The sequence below is a fragment of the Pan paniscus genome, chromosome 2 (assembly GCF_029289425.2).
Source record: "Pan paniscus chromosome 2, NHGRI_mPanPan1-v2.0_pri, whole genome shotgun sequence".
In the NCBI taxonomy this organism is placed as follows: Eukaryota; Metazoa; Chordata; class Mammalia; order Primates; family Hominidae; genus Pan; species Pan paniscus.
The window spans coordinates 45,075,087-45,100,435 of NC_085926.1; the positions used below are offsets into that span (position 1 = coordinate 45,075,087).

At 44.5% G+C, this 25,349-nt stretch overlaps 1 protein-coding gene across 2 annotated transcripts in view; it reads right to left on the minus strand.

The window, feature by feature from the left end:
* CDCP1 (CUB domain containing protein 1) overlaps positions 1-25,349 on the minus strand; it is a 65,690-nt gene that overhangs the window by 34,709 nt on the left and 5,632 nt on the right. For both annotated transcript variants that reach the window (XM_063602769.1, XM_034956269.4), the window contains exon 2: positions 990-1,199. In XM_063602769.1, coding sequence (XP_063458839.1) covers positions 990-1,199 — 210 coding nt within the window. The remainder of the gene's footprint in view (positions 1-989; positions 1,200-25,349) is intronic.

Genomic DNA, 25,349 nt, shown 5'->3' on the forward strand with positions numbered 1-25,349 from the left:
TATAGACTAGAAAACTAAGGCATTACGCAGTTGAATAATTTGCTTAAAGTCATGTGATCAGGTCACATGAGTAGTAGCCCTGGAGCTTGAAGCCAAACCCAACTCCATCATTCTCCAAAGCAGCTGTCTCTTCCACTGTGTCTTATGGATCCATTGCTCTATCTTTATCCTCTCAACTTCTTTTTTTTTTTTTTTTCGAGACGTAGTCTCGCTCTGTCACCCAGGCTGGAGTGCAGTGGTGTGTTCTGGGTTCACTGCAACTTGTGCCTCCCGAGTTCAAGTGATTTTCCTGCCTTAGCCTCCCGAATAGCTGGGATTACAGGCACCTGCCACCACCCCTGGCTAATTTTTGTGTTTTTAGTAGAGACAGGGTTTCACCATGTTGGCCAGGCTGGTCTTGATGCCCAGCTAATTTTTGTATTTTTAGTAGAGACGGGGTTTCACCGTGTTGGCCAGGTTGATCTTGAACTCCTGACCTCAGGGATCCGCCTACCTCAGCCTCCTCAGTGCTGGGATTACAGGTGTGAACCACCACGCCCGGCCTCTCCTCAACCTTCTGATTCTTTTGTCTTCCATATCAGCCAGATATTTTTAGCACACAGGATGAGCATCACAGAACTGAAGATCTGTAGCTTGTGGGCTTCTGTAGCGCTGCCTGAAGAGCCTATGTGCACAGTGGCTAAGTGCAAAGACTTGAAAGCCAGAGTACCTGGGTTCTTCTCCTGATCTTCTGCTTACTAGTTGTGCCCACTTAGGCAAGTTCCTCTCTCTGTGAACTTCTCATAGGGCTGTTTTAAAGATTAAACAAATTAAGCTGTGTAACGCATTTAGAACTCTGGCCACATCAGAGCTATATTAAAAAACTGTAGAGTTTCAGAATAGATCTTAGCTCTCTAGCATTAGAGACTGACTTAGCATGGGAAAGACAGTCAGGGAGGTGTAGAGACATTTAAAAGACATTGTCAAACAGCTCACAAGTGTCTACTTACCAATATTTTTCTGGATCTCTATGACAAAGTGATTCTCAGGACTCTGGCAGCTAAAGGTAAAGACTGTTCTTTCTCCAGACTTGATGGACAACATGGTTATATGTCTTTTAGAAATGACGATGTAACAGGGTTTTGCCAGCAGAGTTGGGGTCCCCAGCTTTATGAGAACTGTAATGTTGCTTTCTCGTGGCAGAGCAATCTCAAAAGCTTCTGAAGGAAGGAAGGAAAATGAAGTAAGCAGGATGATTTAGGTCTGCAAACTGCTGTGGTCCCTGACCCCAATCTGGTTCAGAGAGGATGTCCTCTATGACAACTTTGTTCCTTCCCTCCTTTTCTGAGAAGAAGGGTGGTGCAAAATGACAGTTCCGACCTTAGCAATGAAAAAGAACCAGGATGCTGCCAGCTGGTCACTGACGTGTTTCTTGTTTGCATTATTAATTTTTCTACAAATTGAAAACACTATACCACATTCTAGATGTCTTGAGCAGTATGCTGTTAGATATCCCATCTGAGCAGTATTAAATAACAACCAGAGTAACCACCACACCTTTTCTTTAACATGACAGTAGAACAAAGTCTACACACAGAAACCATCCATCATAGGGAGACACATTTATCTGCAAAGAGCTGCTGTCCCTTGCCCTGGGTGCTTTATATGCCCAGCACATACATACATACATACGTACGTACATACATACATATGTATGTACGTATGGTAGTGGGGGCTAGAAAAACATTTGCAGAAATTAGATATAATCATATTGTATCAATGAACTTGGAAAGTTAGAGCAAAACAATGCTATTATCTCAGATTGGGGTTTAGAAAAAACACCTGAGCAAACAATATCAAGCAAGTGAGGTGGGGGTTGGTTATTAAACAGAATTGTACAAATGTCAGAGTAGGGCTCTGGTTCACAAACAAGCCCAATCTCCTTCCCATTTGCTTTGCGTGATTGATTAAGTGCTCTTAGACCAAGAAGGGAGAGCCACTTTCTCCTTAGCTGACACTGCCCCTGCCCTATCTTGGATTCTGATTATGAGTCTCCGGGCAGCTGATGGCCTGGGAACAGCAGATGATGGGAAGATCGTCTGTAGGTAAATCCTGTGGAGGGAGCCTAGGGGCTCACAGTTCATGTAGCACCATGTTCTGGTACAAACAGCTGGTCGGGATCTGTTATCGTGCTGGCACACAAATGGTGCTTGATAAACAGTTAGTGAATGAATAGCAATCTAATCAGAAGCTTTTGTTTCCCATCTATTCTTTTTTCCCTCCTTGTAAAAATTTATTTTTAAAAAATCAACCTTGTTGACAGTAATTTACACACATTAAAAAGGACTCACTCATTTTGAGAGTTTTGACAAATGTATACACTCATGTGACCACCACAATCAGGATATACAAATATTTTCCTCACCCTCAAAAGTTCCCTCAGTGCCCCTCTGCAGTCAACCTCCACTCCAAGTCCTAGAAAACTGTCAATGAGTTTGTCCTGCTCTGGACCTTCATGCAAATGGAAGCCTATAGTACTTTCTCTTTTGTAGCTGGCTGCTTCTGCTCAGCATGCTTGTGAGATTCACCCACGCTGCTGCATGGGTCAGTAGTTTCCTCCTTTTTATTGCTGAGTACTATTCCATTGACAGAATAGGCCATGATTTATTTATCCATGCACCTGCTGAATGACATCTGAGTCCTCTTCAGTGTTGGACGAGCCATGTGCTATAATTTTACCATAACTGCTAGCCTGCACAAGACTGGATGTACTTCTGCCAGCTGCCATGAGTGAGCACGCTGTATTCCCACAGCTCAGCAGCTGTATGTGATCACACATTTGGATTTCTGTCACCCTTTTCTTGTGCCTCTCTCTCCATTCTACACTCTGCTCCAACCCCACTGGCCAGCTGCTCCTTACATAGTATGGAAATTGATCTCCCAACCTGTGATATGAACTGTAAATATTTCCCCCAGTTTATTGTTTGCCTTTTGACCTCACATAGAATGGTTTTTCAGGTATGAACTTTACCCTCTTTGGGCCTCTGTTCCTTCATTGTAAAATGAAGGGGTGGGGCTAGAATAACTCTACACTCCCTGCCAGCTCTGAGTCTATGACTATTACCTGAGTAAGTAGGAAGCGACTTTGTAACTGGAAGAATTCCCAACTACTGCTCAGAAATGACATATCTCTCTGGGCACCAGGGCACTGCCATGGCCAGTTTTATGACTGCAAGAGTGCTTAGATTTCCATTTTTGGGGCAAAACTTCTTGTCTTTCTGGCTTCTGCGTGTAACCCTCTCCACCTTAGTCACTGTGTTCAGGCCAGTCTTGCCTTCTTTCTTGAACACACCAACCTCTTTCCCACCTCAGGGCCCTTGCACATGCTGGTCCTGACACCGAAAGTGCTTTCTCTAGAAAAAGCTGGCTCCTTGTTGTCATTCCGGTCTCAGCACAAAGGTCACATTTTCAGAGTGGCCTTCCCTGACCAGCCCACCTAAAGTGCTCCCCTCCCCCCACCACCTCAGTGCTCCTGAACCCTGCACTTGATGTCTGTGAGCTCCTACAGGAGGCAGCAGGAACTTGCCCGTATTTTTTAGTGGTAGCCCCACGACCAAGGCAGCGCCTGATCCCCACGAGGAGACAAAACGTTTTAAGCCCCAAAACAACTCCATATAAAACTATTAGTCCCTGTGTGCTTGTCTTCACCGCATTTAATTTCTCATAGACATACTACCATTCCCATATTTTACTTTCGGCTAATAAATCCTGGCAAGAACAAGGGACTATGCATCTTTTAATTAATAGCTTGAGAGAGAATACATTCTCAGGGGCAGAAGTTTTATTTGCTCAAATGCTTGGTCTTCAAGCAGTGTGGCCATTTAGAATCTTCTGAGGCTGAGGGGTTCTTCAAGATGTCAGATTAAAAATGAATCCAGATCTATGTTCAGAAACCCAGTTGCCAGGTTTATATCTGAGCTGTATATTACAACTCTTGTGTTCTTTTTCTGTAATCATGAAAACGTCTAACTGTGTTATTTGTAAAAAAAATTCTTGGAGCCCTCAGTCTCTCCAAGTTGGGCTAATTCACCAGCAAGTGAAGCTGAGCCCAATCTGAGGCTACAGCCCATCTAGCGATGTTACCAATTTCTTTCTTATTCCCATTTCCCCTTCTGTCAGCTTTTTTATCCTTTATTTAAAAATTCCTGCCCCTATGATCATTATTTTAAATCAGTGCTAGACGCTAAGCAGAGCTGCATTGCCTGAGGCTAGAGATGGGGAGAGGGAATGGAGTACCAGGGGGCAAAGCAGACCGTGCAGGGTGAGGGGACTGTTTTGTATCTTGACGATAGCAGTGATTACACCTTGTATACAAATGCCAAAATTCATCAAACTGTACACTTAAAATTGATGATGTTTATTTTATGTAAGCTATACCTTAATAAAAAGAAAAAGTGTTCAAAAGATCATGTTTTCACACAAAGTAGGCATGTAATAAATTAATAAAAGAATAATCATTACCACAGTTAAAATATGGTTTAATAATATTTTGGGGGGAGCCTAGGTATATGTAATATTTTAAATCTCTTTAACTTAGATTCAGAGAAGACCAAAGCTGATCTCACCAAAATCTCTCCACTCAGTTCTTCTCTGTTGTTTGGCCAGGTTAGTACCCAAAATAATTCTGGGTATATGGCAAGGTATTCTTTTATAATGACAATCAAAGAAAAATGTATAATCTGTATTTTTTTTTTTTTTGAGACGGAATCTCACTCTGTTGCCCAGGCTGGAGTGCGGTGGCGCAACCTCGGCTCACTGCAACCTCTGCCTCCTGGGCTCAAGCTATTCTCCTGCCTCAGCCTCCCGAGTAGCTGGGACTAAAGGCATGTGCCACCACGCTCAGCTAATTTTTGTATTTTTAGTAGAGATGGGGTTTCACCATGTTGGCCAAGCTGGTCTTGAACTCCTGACCTCAGGTGATCCACCCACCTCAGCCTCCCAAAGTGCTGGGATTACAGGCGTGAGCCATTGTGCCCAGCCAGAAAAATGTATAATCTCTTTTAGAAATTTTTTTTTGAGACAGAGTTTCCCTCTGTTGCCCAGGCCGGAGTGCGATGGCGTGATCTTGGCAACCTCTGCCTTTGGGACTCAAGTGATTCTCGTGCCTCAGTCTCCCGAGTAGCTGGGACTACAGGTGTGCCACCACGCCTGGCTAATTTTTGTATTTTGTAGTAAAGAGGGGGTTTCACCATGTTGGCTGGGCTGGTCTTGAACTCCTGGCCTCAAGTGATTTGCCCACCTCGGCCTCCCAAAGTGCTGGGATTACAGGTGTGAGCCACTGCACCTGGCCTAGAAATTCATTTTTTAAAGAATTTTGGAAATGATGTATTCATTCGACAAACATTTTCTGGGTTCATAATGTATTCTAGGGACACACTTGGTGCAAATGACTTAATGATAAAAACAGCCAGAGTCCCTGCCCTTAGGGAATTAATAGCCTAGACTAAGGGCCTACAAATGGTCTGTGATAAAGTTCTAAGCCCTAGTAGGTGTAACAAGGGCTCTGGGAATCTGTACTGGTCTATGCTGAGACGTAGGGATTTTTTTTTTTTTTGGTCCATGGTGAGAAGTAGGGATTTGCTTTTACTTTTTTTTCCATATGGAGAGCCCATTGTTCCAACTCTAATCGTTGAATATACCAGTCCTTCCTTCATGAATTACTAATGCTACTTCTGTTGTTTCTATTTTTTATTTATGGTCTTTCATGCAAACTCATTTTGCAATCAAGGAAGATGAAACCTTACGAGGGTTAAATGTCTCACTCCTGGTAGATGTTTAACGTCTTAATATGTTTCTTTGCCCTGGCTGAGATGATCAACCCAGCACGTTCTACTGTCCAGCTGTAGTTTGTAACTATTCTTTGGTGTACCAGACCAGAGAATTTGGGCTTGAGTAATCCCCCACCTGGTGTCCAGCTCATAGTTCAGAGGAAACAACTAAGCTAAAGACACATGATAGGCAAAGCTGAATTTAGCTACCTTTCCAACAGGAGGAGATGACTTATATTATAGGCTCTTTTCTAGGGTCACAGCCAAGGACACATCACTCACATGGCTGTCATTTTTAATGATCCCCCTCATCCTAACTGATAAATAAGTTAGCTAGAAGGGGTGAACAGGAGCAAGAAGATAATGATTCAACACCTTGTACATACTTGAAATGTGGACTCTCTCCTGACCCCCACCAATTCTGCCACTCTGGAGGCATTTATTTCGCTGCAATAAAAACAGTGGTAAAATCCCCACTGCTTAAGTAGAGTAACTTGTCAGCTCATTTGATCACAAATGCTTGGATCACATCTCTTTCTTTTGCCTCCCCAGGAATTTGGTATTTCATTGGTCTAATATTTCAGAAAATCATTACCCAGGTTCAGAGAAACTTAGAAATGCTCCAGATTTTGGTGTGACTTTGAGGCTTTATGGGCTGAAAGGCATCCAAGCTTTCACTAGAGCAGTGCGTGGGCTCCTGGGCTTAGGGCATTTGGAAAAGCTTACAAGGCACAGGCTTGGGCTCCTGAGTCACACACAGCTCTTTTCTTCAGCTCTCCTGCCTCCTGACCTCTCCTTATTAGGACACCTTTGTGAGCATCTGCCTCACCAGCTCCTTCCTGGGCAGGCAGGGTTAGGGGAAGAATTTCCATTTGTTTTAATCATCATTCATGATTCACCACTCATTAATCACCATATCACACATCCCTGTTATTTCTTCTCCCTGCCATCCTATTTCTTTGCAATTCTCGATTCTAGTAAGGGAAACTAATGTAGGGGAGGGAATTCCAGGTGATAAACACCAGGAAGTCATTTTTCTCCCAGATCTGTCAAATACAGTTTAAAAGACTGGCAAAATAACTGGCAACCCGTCTAAAATTTGTGGACGAATTGGAACAAGTTGCCTCAATTCTGGGTGTGGTTGCCTGTGGGACTCGGCTCTCATTCACCTTCTCTGTCCAAGGAAGATGGACTGAGAAGCTCCCAGCCAGGGCTGGGCTCAGCCTAGGCACCAGGAGATACATATTAAGATGCATGGTGCCCTGGAGGAGTGCCCAGGATGCCAAGGGAGGCAGACTCAGAAACCAAGAAGTTTGTGGCTGCTCAGTCACGGCTTGCATGTGAGTCAGGTTCCACTTATGGCCAAAATAGCCCTGTCCTCTCTTAGGAAGAGGTCACATTGCAGACCAACATTCCATTCTCAACAAGTCCAGCAGCTGGTGTTTCCTCCATCCATGGAGCAGATCCCTGCTTTTCAGACTGAGCATCAGATAAGTCATGATATGCTTTTAGGGGCCAGGTTTGCAAAATATGTTTCATTAAATTGTGGATGTGCAGACCATGAGAGCCCCAGGATGTCCAGCAGATTGGCAAGTTTATACCCTATCTCATATCCACCCCAAGGGACACACACACCATTGCAATGATTTCTCCCAACCTTTATTACCTGCAGGGAGCAAGTGTTGAATTCACATACATTGAATGAACATTTGCCTGTCTGTTCATTAGACCCAAATAGTAATTTTAGGACACCAGGGAACTTCAAGGTACTCTGAAGACATTGAGGGTCTGCTATCAACCATCTGGGGGTGGTGGTCAAGGAGGGCTTCACAGAAGGGGTATGACTTAAGATGGGTCTTAAAGAATGGATATGAGTGTGCCAACCAGGAACTGTGAGATGACTGTCAGGAAGGACAGATGGAAGGAATAGCAGGTGCAAAGATGCCAAGATATGAAAATCATGGCTTCCTTGGAGCCACTCTGGGGAGTTTGATTTGGCCAGAGTTTTGTTTGGGTGGGTAGAGGAGGCTGGAGAAGTGGGAAAGGGCTTGGTTGTTGGCCATGGAGTTTGGGCTTCACCCACTGGGACCAGCACACCTTAGCAGCTTGGTGTGGTGGTGAAGAGTACAGATTCCAGAATCAAACTCTCTGGGGTCAATTCCTGGCTCTACCGCTCACCCAGATGTGCTTCCTTGGGCAAATTCCTTAGCTTCTTGGTGCCTCACTTTCCTCACCTGCAAACAGGATAATAATGAAATTCCTGTAAGGCCTAAATGAGTTAATACCTACAAAGTGCTTAGAATGGTGCCAGGTAGTCAATCAATATTGGCTGTTAGTATTGTTGATATTATCAATGATAGCATATTACAACTACTACTAGCAGCGATGGGGCACCATTGAAGGGTGTTAAGCAGACAACTATAGCAGCAGTTTGGCTCTGAGTCTAAAGCCTACAGTCCTGGCTGGCTGGGTGGGGACTAGGTAAGGCAGGCAAAGCACTGAAGAGGCAAACCTTAAGGAGGCACTCACTGTTAGGGCAGTGCCACTTAAGGAGGCAAGTATGAGTGCCTCCTTAAATTCTGCACACCTTATCTGCCTCACCTAGCCATGGCCCTGGCCCTGATCATTGGCTATTAATAGGCCCTTCTACATGTTGACTCATGTGACTCCAGCACCCTCACTGAGACCAGAGAAGTGACCTCCCTTCTCCAAGTTTGCTGAGCTCAGGAGGCAGCTGGGACATTCTGGTTCAACCCTGGCACCTCTGCAGTCTCCACCCATCCAGGGTACCACAATGAGCTGCCCTCATAGAAGCTGCCAAGGCTGGTCAAGTTACCTAGCAGAAGAGGAGCAAATGCTGCCATTCTTTGTCTTTCTTTTTCTTTCTTTTTTTCTTTCTTTCTCTTTCTTTCTTTCTTTCTTTCCTTTTCTTTCTTTCCTTCTTTCTTTCCTTCCTTCCTTCCTTCTTCTCTCTCTCTCTGTTTCTTTCTTTCCTTCTTTCCTTCCTTCCTTCCTTCCTTCTTCTCTCTCTCTCTGTTTCTTTCTTTCCTTCTTTCTTTCCTTCCTTCCTTCTTCTCTCTCTCTCTGTTTCTTTTTTTTGTCTACCCTGGAGGTGACAGAAACTGCCATTCTTATTAAGTGAATGCAGTTGTTGGCTGATTCCAAGAAGTGGGGAGTCACCTCCAACAGAATTCGTTCTAACAGTGCCTGCTATGGGAGGGGTGGGGGTGCCAGATAGTCACATCGCCAAACTTGGAGTCTTCCTAGTCCAGTGGACCTGAGGCAGTGAGGCCTAAAGGCATAGAGAGACAACTGGTTTAGACACTCAAAATCCATGTGTCATTGACTTGGCTGGGTCCATTTACAGACTGGTAAATTGAGGTGTAAGTCTTGCCAACAACAGGAAGACCACTGATCTGCCTACCTGGAAATAGTTCATTTCCACCTTCACATAAGAAAGAACTAGAACATGAATTGCCATTTCAAGGGCTAATCATTCTCTCTTGGATGGGAGAAAAACCTTTGGAATCTAGACACCAGGCCTGTCTAAATAGTAACAACAACAAACATTTAATGATTCCTTAATATTAGGCAGCCCCGTGCATATGTTTATAAATATTTATAAATCCCCACAACCACTCCATAAAGTAGGTCTAATATTAAACCCCATTGTACAGATGAAGAAACTGAGGCTTGGGTAGGTTAAGTAATGTACCCAGGCATATATGATTAATAAGAGGTAGAGACAAGTTTTGTGTCCCAGCTCTGACACCGGTGCCCGGGGCATGATAAATGACTATTCAGCAGAGCTAGCCCCGCCCGAAGAATTCCACACACAACCAGGAACTTTCTGATGATGGTGCGTTGTTCTTACCAACAAAGTCAATCAAGGTAGAATAAAGTATTTCCAAGCTGCTGGCTTTCTAGGATATCAAAAGGAAAACATATTTGTTTTAAATGGTCCAACAAGCACACTGCATTACTGCAAATCCTCCTTCATGTCAAAGTAATTTGAAAGTATAGTTGGAACTTAAGCTTAAGATTTAAATTCCACAGAATTTGAAATGTTTGGGGCGTGGTTGTTCTTTTGTATTGTTCTTTTTTGGCAGTGCCAGGTGTAAGGTTCTAAGAAAGGGAACTGGCATGGTTCCACTGCTGATGGCTCCACAGCTTCATGAGGTCTGCCCGGGGGGTGTAGGCATGGGAGGTTAATGTGGCTGAGTTAGTGGCAAAAGAAAAGCAGCCATGATTCTAGAACAAAGCACTGGGAATGAAAGGCCAGTGCCAAGTTTTAGCAGAAAAGCATGCTACAGAAGCCCTGGCCTGCAGGACTCACTTCTCTAGACAGCTGTCAATGAGACTCATGGGAAAATCCGATGCAAGTTTGAGTCAATTTCAACCAGGCTTCTGCTTTGGCTTGGCAGGAAATGCTTCTTCCTAAAAGAGACCCCCACCTGTCCTTCTGGGTATCTGAGCTGTAAAGCCTTTCATCCACTGGTTTGGAAGTCAAGTAGGACCTGCCAGGACCTGCCAATCCCCATTCCCCACCCCACTCCTTCCACCTTATTCCCATGGCTGGTTTCAGGAAAGAGCCTGTCAAGACAGCAGGGCAAATCTCTCATTCTCCCTCTGAGAAGTAAAGGGATGTGAAATGATGGCTGCTTACCAGACTCCCCTAGAAAGAAGCTGGGGCAAGGTACAGCCGTCAGGCCAAGCTGAGGAAATGCTTTCAGGCTACTGTTGCAGGTCTGGAGAAAGGGATGGGTGAAAGGGCAGGTGACCATCCCATTCCCCAACCCCAACGGCAGGTGCACCTCCCAACTGAAGATACTGTGCCACAGGTGGCTACAAGAACTTGCCTGCCATTCTGCCATTCTGCCATTACAGGCTCTCCAAAGGAAAGGACCACATTAAACACTGCAGTGATCAGTTAACACCCAAGAAGGATTGGACATAGACCCTAGTTATCAAGAAAGGACCTGGGGAGTGATCAAGCACAACCTCCCACCTGCTGTGGGCCTGAGACACAGGACTGCACTGGGAAGTCAGGGCAGGGAAGAAGGCCCGAGGGAGTAGGACAAGGGCATGCACAGTGCAAGTGGGAAGTGCAGAGACAACTTGCTGCAAAATGTTGATGAAGGCCGACTCTGGCCACATCTCTCAAGATCATTTTGCCATGAGTTACTGTCATGCCAGGTGCTGGCATACAAAGATGAACAAGGCCGGGCTCCAACTTCCAGAATTATATCCAGTGACCTCAGGGCTCAAGAGACATCAGGGTCCCACCCCCTCAGTGAGAGAGACACAAAGTTCCCATTAAAATAGTTTACTATTTCCACAGCTCTTAGATTAATTACAGAAGAGAGTAAAATTAAGTTCCAATAGCAACGTTAAAAAGAACCATGTGCACGCTTAGTCAATCCAACTTGTTGGAACAGTTTATCAGCACGGGACTGTTTTGTACATTCATTCACTCCCTACTCTTAATTCTCAAGGTCCTTAAGAAAGAAAATGATATGTGATGATGCAAGTTGTTTCTTTTATTTATTTTACTTTTTTGAGACAGAGTCTTGCTCTTATTGCCCAGGCTGGAGTGCAATGGCACAATCTCAGCTCACCACAACCTCTGCCTTCCAGGTTCAAGTGATTCTCCTGCCTCAGCCTCCCGAGTAGCTGGGATTACAGGTGCCCGCCACCATGCCTGGCTAATTTGTGTACTTTTAGTAGAACGGGGTTTCACCATATTGGCCAGACTGGTCTGGAACTCCTGACCTCAGGTGATCCACCTGCCTTGGCCTCCCAAAGTGCTGGGATTACAGGCGTGAGACACTGTGCCTGGCCAAGTTATTTATTTTCTAAAGTAACTGAACCATTCCTCAAAAGCAATGCTAGCAGTTCACTTTCTGCAGAGCTTATGCTTTGAATCATTTTTCTAAAGTGGTGACAGGTTTGCACAGAACCATCCAAACTCTTCTGTTGCATTTTTCCCTTTTATGATCAAAGACACATGCCATATGAGAGAGGTGGCCCTGTCTGGGTCACAGTGTATATCACAGTCTGTAGCAAAAGGACACATCTGCGTATAAACCCCTCTGAGACTGAGGCCATCTTAAGGCTCCTTGTCAATCCAAAACACGGACATTAACATTTAATTCCAGATTGAATCACACCGTATCGGTGAAGGAATGGTTTCCAAGAGGACCACAGAGGTAAGAAAGCTGCATAATAACAGACTTTGAACATGGGAATTGCAGAATTAAATAACAAATATAACTCACCTTATGACCACTGTAAATAATTCATGCAAGATGCTAAAATGCCACAAGGCTACTTTAAATCGCATTAACATTTTATGAAATGTTAACAAGATTTATTTTGTTAAACCTTGAAGTGTGAGTCACAAGGACCATGAAAGTCACTGAGGATCACAAGGATGGCTGGAGAAAAATCAAAGGAGTGGATTAAAAAACCCATCTGTATGTACACTCAGGGACACACACACAAAGGCCCACAGCCCCCCTCCCTCACCTGCTAAATGTTTAGAAGTTACTGAATTTCCAGTGTCTTTAGTATTCCCCCCAGAGTACCTCATTCCAATGGTCCAACCTTGCCATCAGAGATTAAATAGTTGTTCAAGTTCTTCTGACAAAAAGTCAGCAGCGGGGTGGTTAAACAAAAATCCACACACAAAAGACTTGATATAAATCCTATTTATATCAAGTTCAAGAAGACAAAACCAATCTGTGCTTATATGTCAGAATAGTGAAACTGGGGTGGGGAAGGTGGGCAGGTGATTAGAAAGGGGCAAGAGAGAAAATTCTGCAGTATTAGAATGTTCCAAATCTTGGTAACAAGACACACACACACACACACAATATGACACACACACACACACATAAAAATTATCCAGCTATACGCTTAAGATTTGGGTACTTAAGTCTCAATAAAACAACTTTTTTTTTTTTTTTGAGACAATGTCTCATTCTGTCACCCAGGCTGCAGAGCAGTAGTGTGATCTTGGCTCACCGCTTTGGCCTCCCAGGCTCAAGCAATCCTCCCATCTCGGTCTCCTGGATAGCTGGGAACTCAAACGCATGCCACCACACCTGACTAATTTTTTAATTTTTGTAGAGCCAGGGTATCACTATGTTGCTCAGGTTGGTCTTGAACTCCTGGGCTCAAGCGATCCTCCTGCCTTGGCCTCCCAAAGTGCTGGGATTACAGGCTTGAGGCTGTGTCCAGCCACAATAAAACAATTCTTAAAACTCAGTAAAACCATTGCTAGCTATGTGAAACTTTCTTGGATGCTGAGAAGCTCCTCTCCCGCCATCCTTCTGGACATACACCAAACCCCTTCTGAGTCGATCTTTGTGCCTGTAAGGTCCTGGGCATAAGGTCTCATCCACAGATGGTTCAGTCTGCCCTCAAGGTACTAGGTTCTTGCAGGGCTTCACGGTTCTTGTTACAACAAATTGTTGTTTGCACAACTCTGAAAATTGAGGAGAAAAACCTGTTGGTCCTTCCTCATGATCTGAACCCTAAGTGCAGTGAGTTATGCTCAGGGGAGTTGCTTACAGGTGTTGTCCCTGGGCCTTGTAAGGGGAGGAGCCTCCTAGTGTGTCAAGGCTTCCTTTTTAGCAGAGACAGTCTAGCATTAGAAACCAATAGTATATTTACAAAGCTAGCCATAGAATTGGAAGGTATGCTTCATTTTTTTTTTTCTTTCAGTGACAGGGTCTCGTTTTATTGCTCAGGCTGGAGTGCAATGGCACAATCACAGCTCACTGCAGCCTTGACCTCCCGGGCTCAAGCAATCCGCCCACCTCAGCCTCCTGAGTAGCTGGGACCACCAGCGAATGACACCATGCCTGGCTAATTTTTTTGTTTTCATTTTTGTAGAGACGGGGGTCTTCCTACGTTGCCCAGGTTGGTTTTGAACTCCTAGGCTCAAGCTTTAGCCTCCCCAAATGCTGGGATGACGGGTGCATGCCATCGTGCCTGACCTATGCTTCACTTCTTTAAAAAAATTTTTTTTTTTTGTGGTTAAAAAAAAAAAACCCAACTCAATAAAATAGAAAAGGGAAAAAAGCACCTATAAATAAACCCTGCAAATATTTCTTTTTGCTTTTTTATTATAGTAAAATATGCATACACAAACTTTATCATTTTAACCGTTTTAAAGTGTGTAGTTCAGAAGCATTAAGCACATTCACACTGTTGTGCAACCATTACCACCATCCGCCTCTGGAATGTTTTCATTATCCTAAACAGAAACCCTGTATCCATTAAATTATAACTCCCATCTCTCCTCTCAACCCTGGTAACCAGCATCCTACTTTGTCTCTATGAATTTGACTACTAATCTAAGTGGAATCAGACAGTTCTTGTCCTTTTGTATCTGGCTTATTTCATTTAGCATAATGTAGGTGAGAATTAATTGCTAATTACTAATTTGGATGCCAACCAAAAATTGACTAAAACTACATAGCCTCAAATTCATATATATTCACAGTAATCCCCTGGATTACTATGGAAGGGAGGGAGAGAAACTTGTTTAAACAAAAATGATGTCAATGACTAGAAAACTCAAAAGATGGCAAAAGGTCACGAAAAATAAGGATTTCCCTGATAAGTGAAAAGCTGGTTAGCACATAATGAAGCCCATTGACCACTACATTCAGAGACCTTACTTTGGTCTCTGTAGGCCACGCACTGAATAAGGGACACTGCTGGGGGCAGGCCTGTGAGAAATGTTCTGACAGGACTGCATTTTTTTGGCGATTAAGAGCCATGTAAGGCTGGGTGTGCTGGCTCATGCCTGTAATCCCAGCACTTTGGGAGGCCAGGGCAGGCGGATCATCTGAGGTCAGGAGTTCGAGACCAGCCTGGCCAACATGGTAAAACTCTGTCTCTACTTAAAAAAATACAAAAATTAGCCAGGTGTGGTGGCACATGCCTGTAATCCCAGCTACTCGGGAGGCTGAGGCAGGAGAATCACTTGAGCCCCGGAGGCAGAGGTTGCAGTGAGCTGAGATCACACCACTGCACTACAGCCTGGCGACACAGTGAGACTCCGTCTCAAAAAAAAAAAAAAGACATATAAAAGAAAACGTTCTTACTTGTCTGAACATAAGCCATGAGCTGCTTAAACTAAAAATAAAGTTCAGTTTAAAATGAGCTTTTCCAGAAGGTTACATCCGGCTATTTCTACCTTACCATTTGTCATCCCTGAAAGGATAACACTAGAGACGGGGTGGGGTGGTAGTAGGGAAACACTTCACTACCAAAATGTTCAGCTCTAGGTTAGTTCAGCCTGCAGCTTTGAAAATCCACTCATAGGGGAGGAGCAAAAGGCAGCAGGAGAGGAGGTTCTATTAAGACAGAGACCTGCTCTGCGGCCCCCATCACCTGACCTCACATGTGTAATACTCCCTGTCTTCTGTGCCTCATCACTTCAGTCACTTGGCTGGGCCACTAGAAGCCACCTGACCTCTCTGAACCATAAGTTTCTCATCTGCAGCATTTGGCTAAAAACATCAACCGTGCAGAGCTTTTACAAGCATTGGAATGAGACCACATGTGCAAAGCCAGGCACGTGGCAGGCCCTCAAAGAGTGATTGATGGCCATGATCATTACCATTCCGACAGGGGGGGCAAAGCCTCTGTGCCATGGCACCCAGTGGTGGACAGAATTCTAAGATGCCCTCCAGTGACTCACATCCTTGTAGAATCTCTTCCACTTGAGTGTGGGAAGGATGGGATATCACTCGCCTGATTAGACCATGTTGAACAGTACTGTTAACTTTAGGAAAGAAAGACTATCCTGGGTGGTTCTGGCCTAATCAGTTGAACTCTTAAAATAGGCTGGGCTTTTCCTGGAGAAAAGGAGTCGACGTGTGAAAGGAATTCAACATAAGGGAGAGTCTCTGTAGCTAGTATTGAAGATGGAGGGGTCCACATGACAAGGGATGTAGGTGGTCTCTGAAAGCTGAGAGCAGTGTTGGTTGAAAGCCAGCAAGGAAAGGGAGACATCAGACCTGCAGCCACAAGAACTGGATTCTGTTACAACCAACATGCTCAGAAGAGCACCACAAGCTCCTGTGGAGAATGTAGCCTGACAACGTCTTGATCTTAGCCTTTTGAGACCTTGCGCAGAGAACCCACCCGTGCTGTACATTTCTGGACTTCCGACCTACAGAACTGTGAGCTAACAGGTGTTGTTTTATGACACCAAGTTTCTGGCAATTTGTATGCAGCAATAGAAAACCAATACAGAACTCTTGGCTGGGCATGGTGGCTCACGCCTGTAATCCCAGCACTTTGGGAGGCCGAGGCGGTGGATCACCTAAGGTCAGGAGTTCGAGACCAGCCTGACCAACATGGAGAAACCCCATCTCTGATAAAAATACAAAATTAGCTGGGCGTGGTGGCACTTGCCTGTAATACCAGCTACTCGGGAGGCTGAGGCAGGAGAATCGCTTGAACCCAGGAGGTGGAGGTTGCAGTGAACTCAGATTGCGCCATTGCACTCCAGCCTGGGCAACAAGAGTGAAACTCCGTCTAAAAAAAAAAAAAAGAAAGAAAAAATATATATACTTTTTTAAAGAAGAAAACCAATACAGAACTCTTAACTAGATGGGGTACCAGGCAGGGAAAGATGGGGTGGTTTTTGTAGGACCTGCCGAGCTGCTAAAGGAAAGAAGTTTGGACAAATACAAAGTATTGTTTGGGATGCTGAGCCTCCCCTTCTGAGCTGAATTACCAGATGGAAGGTGTTATATAGATAAGCCAGCCTTTATGAAAATATTATATCAACAAGGATTTCTAAAACATTGGATTTACTGTAAAACTTTAACGTCCAGGTACTGGAAGGTGACAGGAGGGAGGCAAATAAGTGGGTCAGAGAGAAGGTGATGATATGGCCAAGAGAGCTTGGCTGGGACCAAGTGTTTGCCCTGAAGCCCAGCTAGAGAAGAGCAGTGGTAAGAGACGCGTTTCAGCTTGTACCATTCAACACCAGCAGCAGAGAGGAGTGCTGGAGTTTTCTGTCCTAAACACCACTCTGACTGTCCACCTTTCCCTTTACACTAGTGAGGGGGCTGCAGTGGCTCCAGAAAATGTTCTGTCGGTAGGAAAGAGGCTAGCAGCCCTCCAAGACAGAAGTCTCTCCCTAGCGTGGGCCCTTCCTTGGCCTGTAATCTTGCCTCTGAGTCCCCCAAACTCTTCCTCATTAATCACAAGCCCTGGGCAATCAATCAGGAAGAGCATCTGCTCCTCCTCCATCTTCGATGTCCTCACCACCTCCGTCACTGCCTTTACTTCCAATACTTTGGCAGCAATCCATCCTCTGCTTCACTGTGGTCTGAAGGATGACCACCAGCTGACTCACTCCCTGCTCCTTTCTTGCTGCCCTGGAAGGACAGATTGCAGCACCCACCCACGGCAGCCAGGGTGTGAGAGGAAGTGACCATTTGGGATGTCAGCTTCCCCACTGAGCAAGGGGAGAAACCCATGTTTTTGAGGCCTTAGATCTACTTCTTTCTTTTTTTTTTTTTTGAGACGGAGTCTCAGTGCAGTGGTGCGATCTATGCTCACTGCAAGCTCCGCCTCCCGGGTTCACATCATTCTCCTGCCTCAGCCTCCTGAGTAGCTGAGACTACAGGCACCTGCCACCACACCCAGCTAATTTTTTGTATTTTTAGTAGAGACGGGGTTTCACCGTGTTAGCCAGGATGGTCTCGATCTCCTGATCTCGTGATCTCCCCGCCTTGGCCTCCCAAAGTGCTGGGATTACAGGCGCGGGCCACCGCGCCCGGCCCAGATCTACTTCTTTCTTAACTGCAAAGCCCCAACCTCTTGATCACTCAGGGGACTTGACTGGGGAGTGTGGGTGTATTGCCATCCCAGAGGCCAGGGCAGCCAACCAGAAATACATCCCTCAGTTTAAACCTTCTGTTTTAGGGAGCAGGGATTAACACCATTTTTGTTGTTGCTGTTGTTGTGTCCAGCAATCTTAAAGTGGGGGATGGGAGAGCAAACCACACAGCCTGAGATGGCAAACAGGTTTCTGAATGAAGCCCTTGCAAGCGACCACAAGCCAGGTAAATAACATGATTCCACAGCAAACCAGGCAGCCCAGGATAAACAGATCAGCAACACAACCCGGCACACTCCAGGAGATCTTTGGGGCCAGACACATGCCTTCCTCACCCAGACGGCCCAGGGCAGCTTCCAGGAGGTGTTATGTCAATGAGGATGTCCATTACAGACCATTCTCCAAAATAACTTACATCAGAAGTTGGTTACCTTTGAAAGGTGTTATGTCAATGAGGAAGGCCATTATAGAAGATACTATATCAACAAGGATAGTCATGGTAGAAGATACATTCACAAGGGTGACTGCAGTAAAAGGTATTGATGTGGAAGGTGTTAAGTCAACGAGGACAGCCATTATAAAAGGTGTTTGGGCATCACAATTAAGTTACAAGAACAAGGACAGTCATTACGGAAGGCGTTACATCAACTAGGATGGTCATTATTGGCAACAAGACAGTGTCAATGTTGGGACCAGCCAGTGATCTTAAGATGAATATACCAAAAATTCAGAGATATGAAAAACTAAGTTGAGGCACCAAGAATGCTGAGATGGGTTTTGAGAAGCTTGGCTCCAAAGCACATTGTGTGGGTAGATGGAAAAAAAAAAAAAAAAACAGATGGTTCTTCCTGAAAGGGAGGGAGATTGTGGGGCAGAGCACTTTCTGCATTCCTTCCTTACAGTAGAAGTTGGCCCTACTGCTAACAGCTATTGTCAAGGGAGGAAAAGGAGGCTTCGAACAAAACCCAAGCTAGAAAATTTGGAGTAATCAAGAATTTAATCCTCATTAGACTATATTCTGCTTGCTCTTGTAGGTGATCTCCAGTTATAAATCAGATATTGAAGGATTAACTCTGAATTGCGTCTTTCCAGAGAGTGGATCACTTAGCAAGTTGTCATTTCAGAGATGGTGGGAAATGCCATTTTAAATATAAAAATAAACATTGTGGGGTTATTGGTAATTAATAACAGAGCTATACTTCTGCTCCAGGGCCAAACTCGGGGTTTTGTTAATGATGTCCCACAGACCTCAGGCACCAGGAGAATATTTTGTCCTCCTCTTTCTCTTGTCTTGCCTGTAGAAGCTTATACTGCAATTCTTATACCTACATCTTTTGCTTTACTTATTACACTGGAAATTGTTGCAAACTCAAATATGAAAGGCAACATAGGGAAGAGGGTCTTTGTTGAATTAGAGGGTGCAAGCTCTATCAAATACTTTGTAATTTAGGTTTTTTCAAAACATACAAAAAGGAACTAGGCCAAAACCCCTAGGCCATCAATTTGTAGCCCCTGGTTTACATGTTTCAATCCCTTCCAGATGGTGAGTCCTTGGAGAGCAAGAGATAAGGGCACACAGAGCTAGATGCACAAGGGGTCGCCAATATCTACAGAATGAACAGAATTTGTTATCAAAATGACCTTGGACTGGGCTAGATCTTTTCAAGACCTTCTGAGAATTCAGGGATGTGAAAAACTAAGTTAAGGAACCAAGAATGCTGAGTTGGGGGTTTTAAGAAGCCTGGCTCCAAAGCACATTGTGTGGGTGGGTAGAAGAAAAAAAAGCAGATGGTTCTTCCTGACAGGGAGAGAGACTGTGGGTCAAAGTACTTTCCTTTTCATGAACCATATTCCTTCCTTACAGTAGAAGTTAGCCCTACTGCTAAGAGCTATTGCTAAGGAAGAAAGAGGAGGATGGGAACAAAACTAGCTAGAAAATTTGGGGTGACGAAGCATTAATCCTCATTCCACTATATTCTGCTTTGTTCTTATAGATGATCTCCAGTTATCCATCAAATAATAAATCAAATTTTCTAGGCCTGCTCAGTGCTAGGCCCTAAAAGTAGATAGGGAAAAAACAAAACAAAACAAATCACAGCAAGTTGCTCTTCATGAAAAGCTGCTCCAAGTCGAGAAGTCAGTTTTTTGGTCATCAACTCCTCAGTTCCTAGCAACTTAACACTTCTACTGCATCCCTTCTACACAACCACATTCTTGCAGGAAGTAACTTTAGGCTTTTTTGAAGACGGGGTCTATACTTGAGAAATTTGTTTTAATGCAACAAAAATAGTAAGGGCTATATTCATACCTGGCTTTAAATTGTTTTTATTTTTTAAATATTTTAGAGGCAAGACTACGGTGACAGAAGGCAAATCAGTGGTTGCCAGGGGCTAAGAGGTATGGATTTATTACAAAGGAATCTGGAGGAACTTTGCAGGGTGATGGAAATGTTATACCATGCACTTGACAGGACCCATTGAATTATACAATTGATACTGGTGAATTTGATGGTATGTACATTATATCTCAGTAGAGCTGAAAAATATTTTTACATTTAGATAAATAATAGATGAAGCACACAATAAAGTAAAACAAAATGTAAAAAGTCATTCTCCTACCCTTGAATCTGGTTCTGTTCCCATAGGCAACCACTATTACCAGTATTTGTGCACTATTCCAGAAGTAATCTATGAATATGCAAGTGTGTATTTATATACCATCCCTATTTCATTTTATTTTGCCAAAAGGTTGCATGCCATATGTACTGTTCTGATCCTTGTGTTTTTCTCTCCACATTCTAATGATGAGCATTTGGGTTGTTTCCAGTCTCTAGCAACTAGGGCAAGGAGGGGAAGATGCCAGTGGGACATACCTTCCCACCAGTATTCCAGGTTCCTGCCTGGAACTTGAGTTGTATTTCCCATAGAGGCAGAGGCCAGTGAGGCTAGAAGAAGTTATGTTGAGGGTGTGGCACCATTCAGGTTGTGGTGGGCTTCTGCAAGATGATCCAAGCATTGTTTACAACTTGAAAAATGTCTTCTAGGCTGGGTGCAGTGGTTCATACCTGTAATCCCAGCACTTTGGGAGGCCAAGGTGGGCAGATCACCTGAGATCAGGAGTTCAAGACCAGCCTGGCCAACATGGTGAAACCCCATCTCTATTAAAAATACAAAAAAAAAAAAAAAAAAAAAAAAATTAGCCAGGCGTGGTGGCACGTGGCACGTGCCTGTAATCCCAAGTACATGGGAGGCTGAGGTAGCAAAATTGCCGGAACCTGGGAGGCAGAGGCTGCAGTGAGTCGAGATTATGCCACTGCACTCCAGCCTGGGCAACAGAAAAAAAAAAAAAAAAAAAGTCTTCTATGTTCCGTGAAGATAAGGACTTATCCCTGACAGATGTAGCCCAAGGCTGAAGTACCTGATAAGACTGTCAGAAATTTCCAAGCCAGTTCCAGAGTAATCCTCCATCTCTCAGCAGGGATTAAAGGCCAGGGCCCTGCCAGGTTTCCCTCCATGGAGATCTAGCTCTAGTTTCACAGACTGGCAAACTGCAGCCCAGTCTTGGCTAATAACACCCGGTCATGAAGATAGCTGCAATCCCCAGGAGACCACTGGGGTGTTCTCATTCCCATCTCAAATGTAACTGAGCATGACAATTAAGTTGTTATAAAACTGGTCCAGTCAGTTCCTTGGCTACCAGGAAATTCATGTGTGTGCAGGCACTTGCTCACAAAACATTTTTTAAAAACTTGTTCTAGTGTCTTTTAGAATAACTTCATACGGCTTTTCACTTCTAGAGCAGCTTCACTTCTAGGAATTTCTTCCACAGATATCCTTACACGTCCCCAAAGTCGACTGCACTGGGACAGTAACCAAAGCACAATGTGTAGGTAGCAAAAGTCAAAAATAATCTTACTGTCTCCCACTAGAGACCTGGTTATACAGACTGTGATAGACTATAACTTTGGCCCAGGCTGTCTGCCTATTGAATATCTAAATGTTCTTCTTGGACCAGACTCAAATAATCAAAGTGTCTTAGTTCGTTTTGTGTTGCTATAAAGGAATACCTAAAGCTGGCTAATTGATAAAGAAAAGAGGTTTGGCTGGGTGCGGTGGCTCATTCCTGTAATTCCGGTACTTTGGGAGACTGAGGCCGAGGCGGGTGGATCACCTGAGGTCAAGAGTTCGAGACCAGCCTGGCCGACATGGTGAAACCTCGTCTCTACTAAAAATACAAAAATTAGCCAGAGGTGGTGGCAGGCGCCTGTAATCCCAACTACTCAGGAGGCTGAGGCAAGAGAACTGCTTCCCAGGAGGTGGAGGTTGCAGTGAGCTGAGATCGTGCCATCGTACTCTAGCCTGGGCAACAGAGCAAAAACTCCATCTCAAAGAAAAAAAGGAAGAAAGAAAAGAAAAAGAAAGACCGAAAAGAAAAGAGGTTTATTTAGCTCATGATTCTGCAGGCTAAAAGGTTCAAGATTGAGCATCTGGTGAGGGCCTCAGGCTGCTTCCACTCACGGCAGAGGGCAAAGGGGATCTGGTGTGTAGAGATCACATAGCAAGAGAAGAAGCAAGGGCAGGGGGTTCTTGCTGGGCTCTTTTTAACAACCAGCTCTCTAGGGAACTAACAGAGTTAAGAACTCACTCACTCCTGAGGGATCCACCCCATGACCCAACACTTCCCATTAGGCCCCACCTCCAGCACTGGGGATCAAATTTCAACATGAGATTTGGAGGAAACAATCATCCAAACTATAGCACAAAGTCATGAAATTCTCACTAACTGAGGAATTTGTTCTAGGCCAGACTAGTGCACACATCATTTCATTCAGACCTCCAGCCAGCCTCAGGGTGCTGCTGTCCCTACAGGTTAAGCAACTTGCCCAGCTCACCTGGTTAATAAGTGGTGGAGTCAGGATTTGAATCAAGCTTTGACCAACTCCAGAGCTTGTCTGAATGAGGCTGTCTCCAAAAAGCTGGAAAGGCAACTCTGAGTCCAGTGAGGTCTTTGGCTCCAGTCCTTCCATTTCTCTGCCCTCCTCCCTCCACCAACTTCCAGCTGGGAAGCTAAGCCCTTTGGGATGTGCAGTCTGAGGACACGGGCAATGTAGCAGTGAACAAGAACTCAGAGGCAATAGTGACCGGGAGAGCCTGGTGTTTGTATCCTTGAGGGTGGCCCAGGATGCAGTTCCAGGGAGACTTGTCAGCAGGGCAGTTGATGTGAAAACAGCCCATCAACACAGGCTGAACCCTCCTGACACAGTGTCCCTGGGCAGACTCCAGCAGAGCAGAGAATTCCAGTATGAGCAGCAGTGTGTAATAACTCATCCCATTATGTTGTTTGGTTCTTGGTGTGTACCTCTCCACTGTGGCTGGTGGCCACTCTGTAGGAGTTGAGTGTCTACTTGTGTCCAAGAGATGCCGTGAGTCCTTCAAACTCAGGGGCTTCATCTTACCACCTCTGCATTCTCTGTGATGTCCCAGAAACTGCTTGCCTGCTCTAAGCTGTTCTCGGGGTTAAACATTGTTTTAGCCAAACTCCCTTGTTTGAGATGGCCAGATGTTCCTGCCTCCAGATCAGTAACAGAAGGCATCTCTTTGGATGCATATGGCATATGCCTGGATGTACACCATTCTAACTCAGCTCCCAGCTGGACCACACATTGCCAAGAATTGAAGAAGCCCTCTCATGGCTCCAAGGGTTTTGTGACATGGCAGATGCCAAGGAAGTAGGCAGACCCAAAATAAAGACAACAGCCCGACTTCAACTCTATATAATCTTTGGACTCAGGGAGTTGATAAAACTCATTTCTGGAGACTGTATTTACCCAGACAAAGGCAGCAGATTGTCACCTTGTACATTTTTGCATTTGGCACATTTCTCCTGGAACCCTTTGATCTCCTGTCATTGAGGGTAGGATCATTTGCACTTCATTTAAAACTTAAAGAAAGCTACGCCATCTGTGCTCAGGGAACAGTTTTAATTTTCTTTTCAAGACATTCTCAAATTTATTATTTAAGCATATTCACACCCTGAGGGGAGGCATTTACTGGCCTTGCAGTCCTATTACCGAGCTGGGTTCTGGAGTCATACTCCTGGGGCTGCCAGCTCAGCATAATTACATACCAGCTAGGGAGCCCTGGCAAGTCACGTCACCTCTCTGTGCCTACTAACAGGAAGTTAGTAAGAGTAATTGTTTGAGGACGGAGAATTAAATGACATGCAGACCTACTCAAGACCACCTCCCCCATTTACATTTTCTCAGGAGAAAATAGCTTCATTTTTATCATTGAACACTGTAGAACTTGTGTTTCATCTATCAAAGTTATTTTTGGCCAAGGTCTATTTCAGAAATGTGTATATTTACATCTCCAACCTCAACACATTTTAAACAAAATTATGTGCAGAAAGTCTTTACTTATATTCCAAATACACTAGGATCAAGAATGTCAGGATCTGGCTGGGCGTGGTGGCTCACGCCTATAATTCCAGCACTTTGGCAGAGCGAGGTGGGTGGATTGCTTGAGGCCAGGAGTTTGAGGCCAGCCTGGCCAACATGGTGAAACCCCACCTCTACTAAAAATACAAAAATTAGCTGGGCATGGTGGTGCACGCCTGTAATTCCAGCTACTTGGGAGGCTGAGGCATGAGAATCACTTGAACCCAGGAGGTGGGGGTTGCAGTGAGCCAAGATCATGCCACTGCATTCCAGCCTGGGCAACAGAGTAAGACTCCGTCTCAAAAAAATAAAAAAATAAAAAAAATAAGAATGTCAGGATCAAGTGAGGACAACCCAAGTGTCAAAAATGTCAACAAAGGGAGGTGCCCTACATTACTGCACACAAAGCAACTGTTTGCAAACAACCATGTAAATGGTTTGGTAGTCCTCAAGTGATGTCTTATGCACTTTATGCTTAACAGGATTGGTTAATTATACACAGGTATCTTCCTGTTTTTCATCACACTTTCAGAAACTGTTAGAGGTTTTGCATCGCTGTGCAGTGGATTGTTATAATTTTTCCCACACAAAATAATGAGATGTATAGCGTTGCTTAGTGTTTTCATACAGAATGTCTGGTTTTCAGGAATGGATTACTGATGTTAATCAGAAGATGCTTATTTGTAAAATCCTCAGAGGAGTGGCTGGAGCAGCAAATGTGTTGGCTATTACAAGCAGCAATAGTAGTTAATACTTTTAAAGACTGATGGACGAGATACAAACCCAAGGCTACAAAGGGGCGAGGGAAGGAGCCTGGATCTCCTTACCTGGTTGTCTAGAATGCTGCCAGCTGCCCGGGAGATGAAAATTACAAGGTTGTGGGAAGTGGTTTGAAATAATTTGATTATGGCATAATTTTTATAATTTAGAATGATAATTAAGGGGTATAAACTTTTCTTTTTTTTTGAGACAAAGTCTTGCTCTGTCACTTAGGCTGGAGTGCAGTGTCATGATCTAGGCTTACTGCAACCTCTGCCCCCTGGGTTCAAGCGATTCTCAAGCCTCAGCATCCTGCGTAGCTGGGATTACAGGTGTGTACCACCATGTTTGGCTAATTTTTGTATTTTTTAGTACAGACGGTGTTTTGCCATGTTGGCCGGGCTGGTCTTGAACTCCTAACCTCATGTGATCTGCCCCCCTCAGCATCCCAAAGTGTTGGGATTACAGG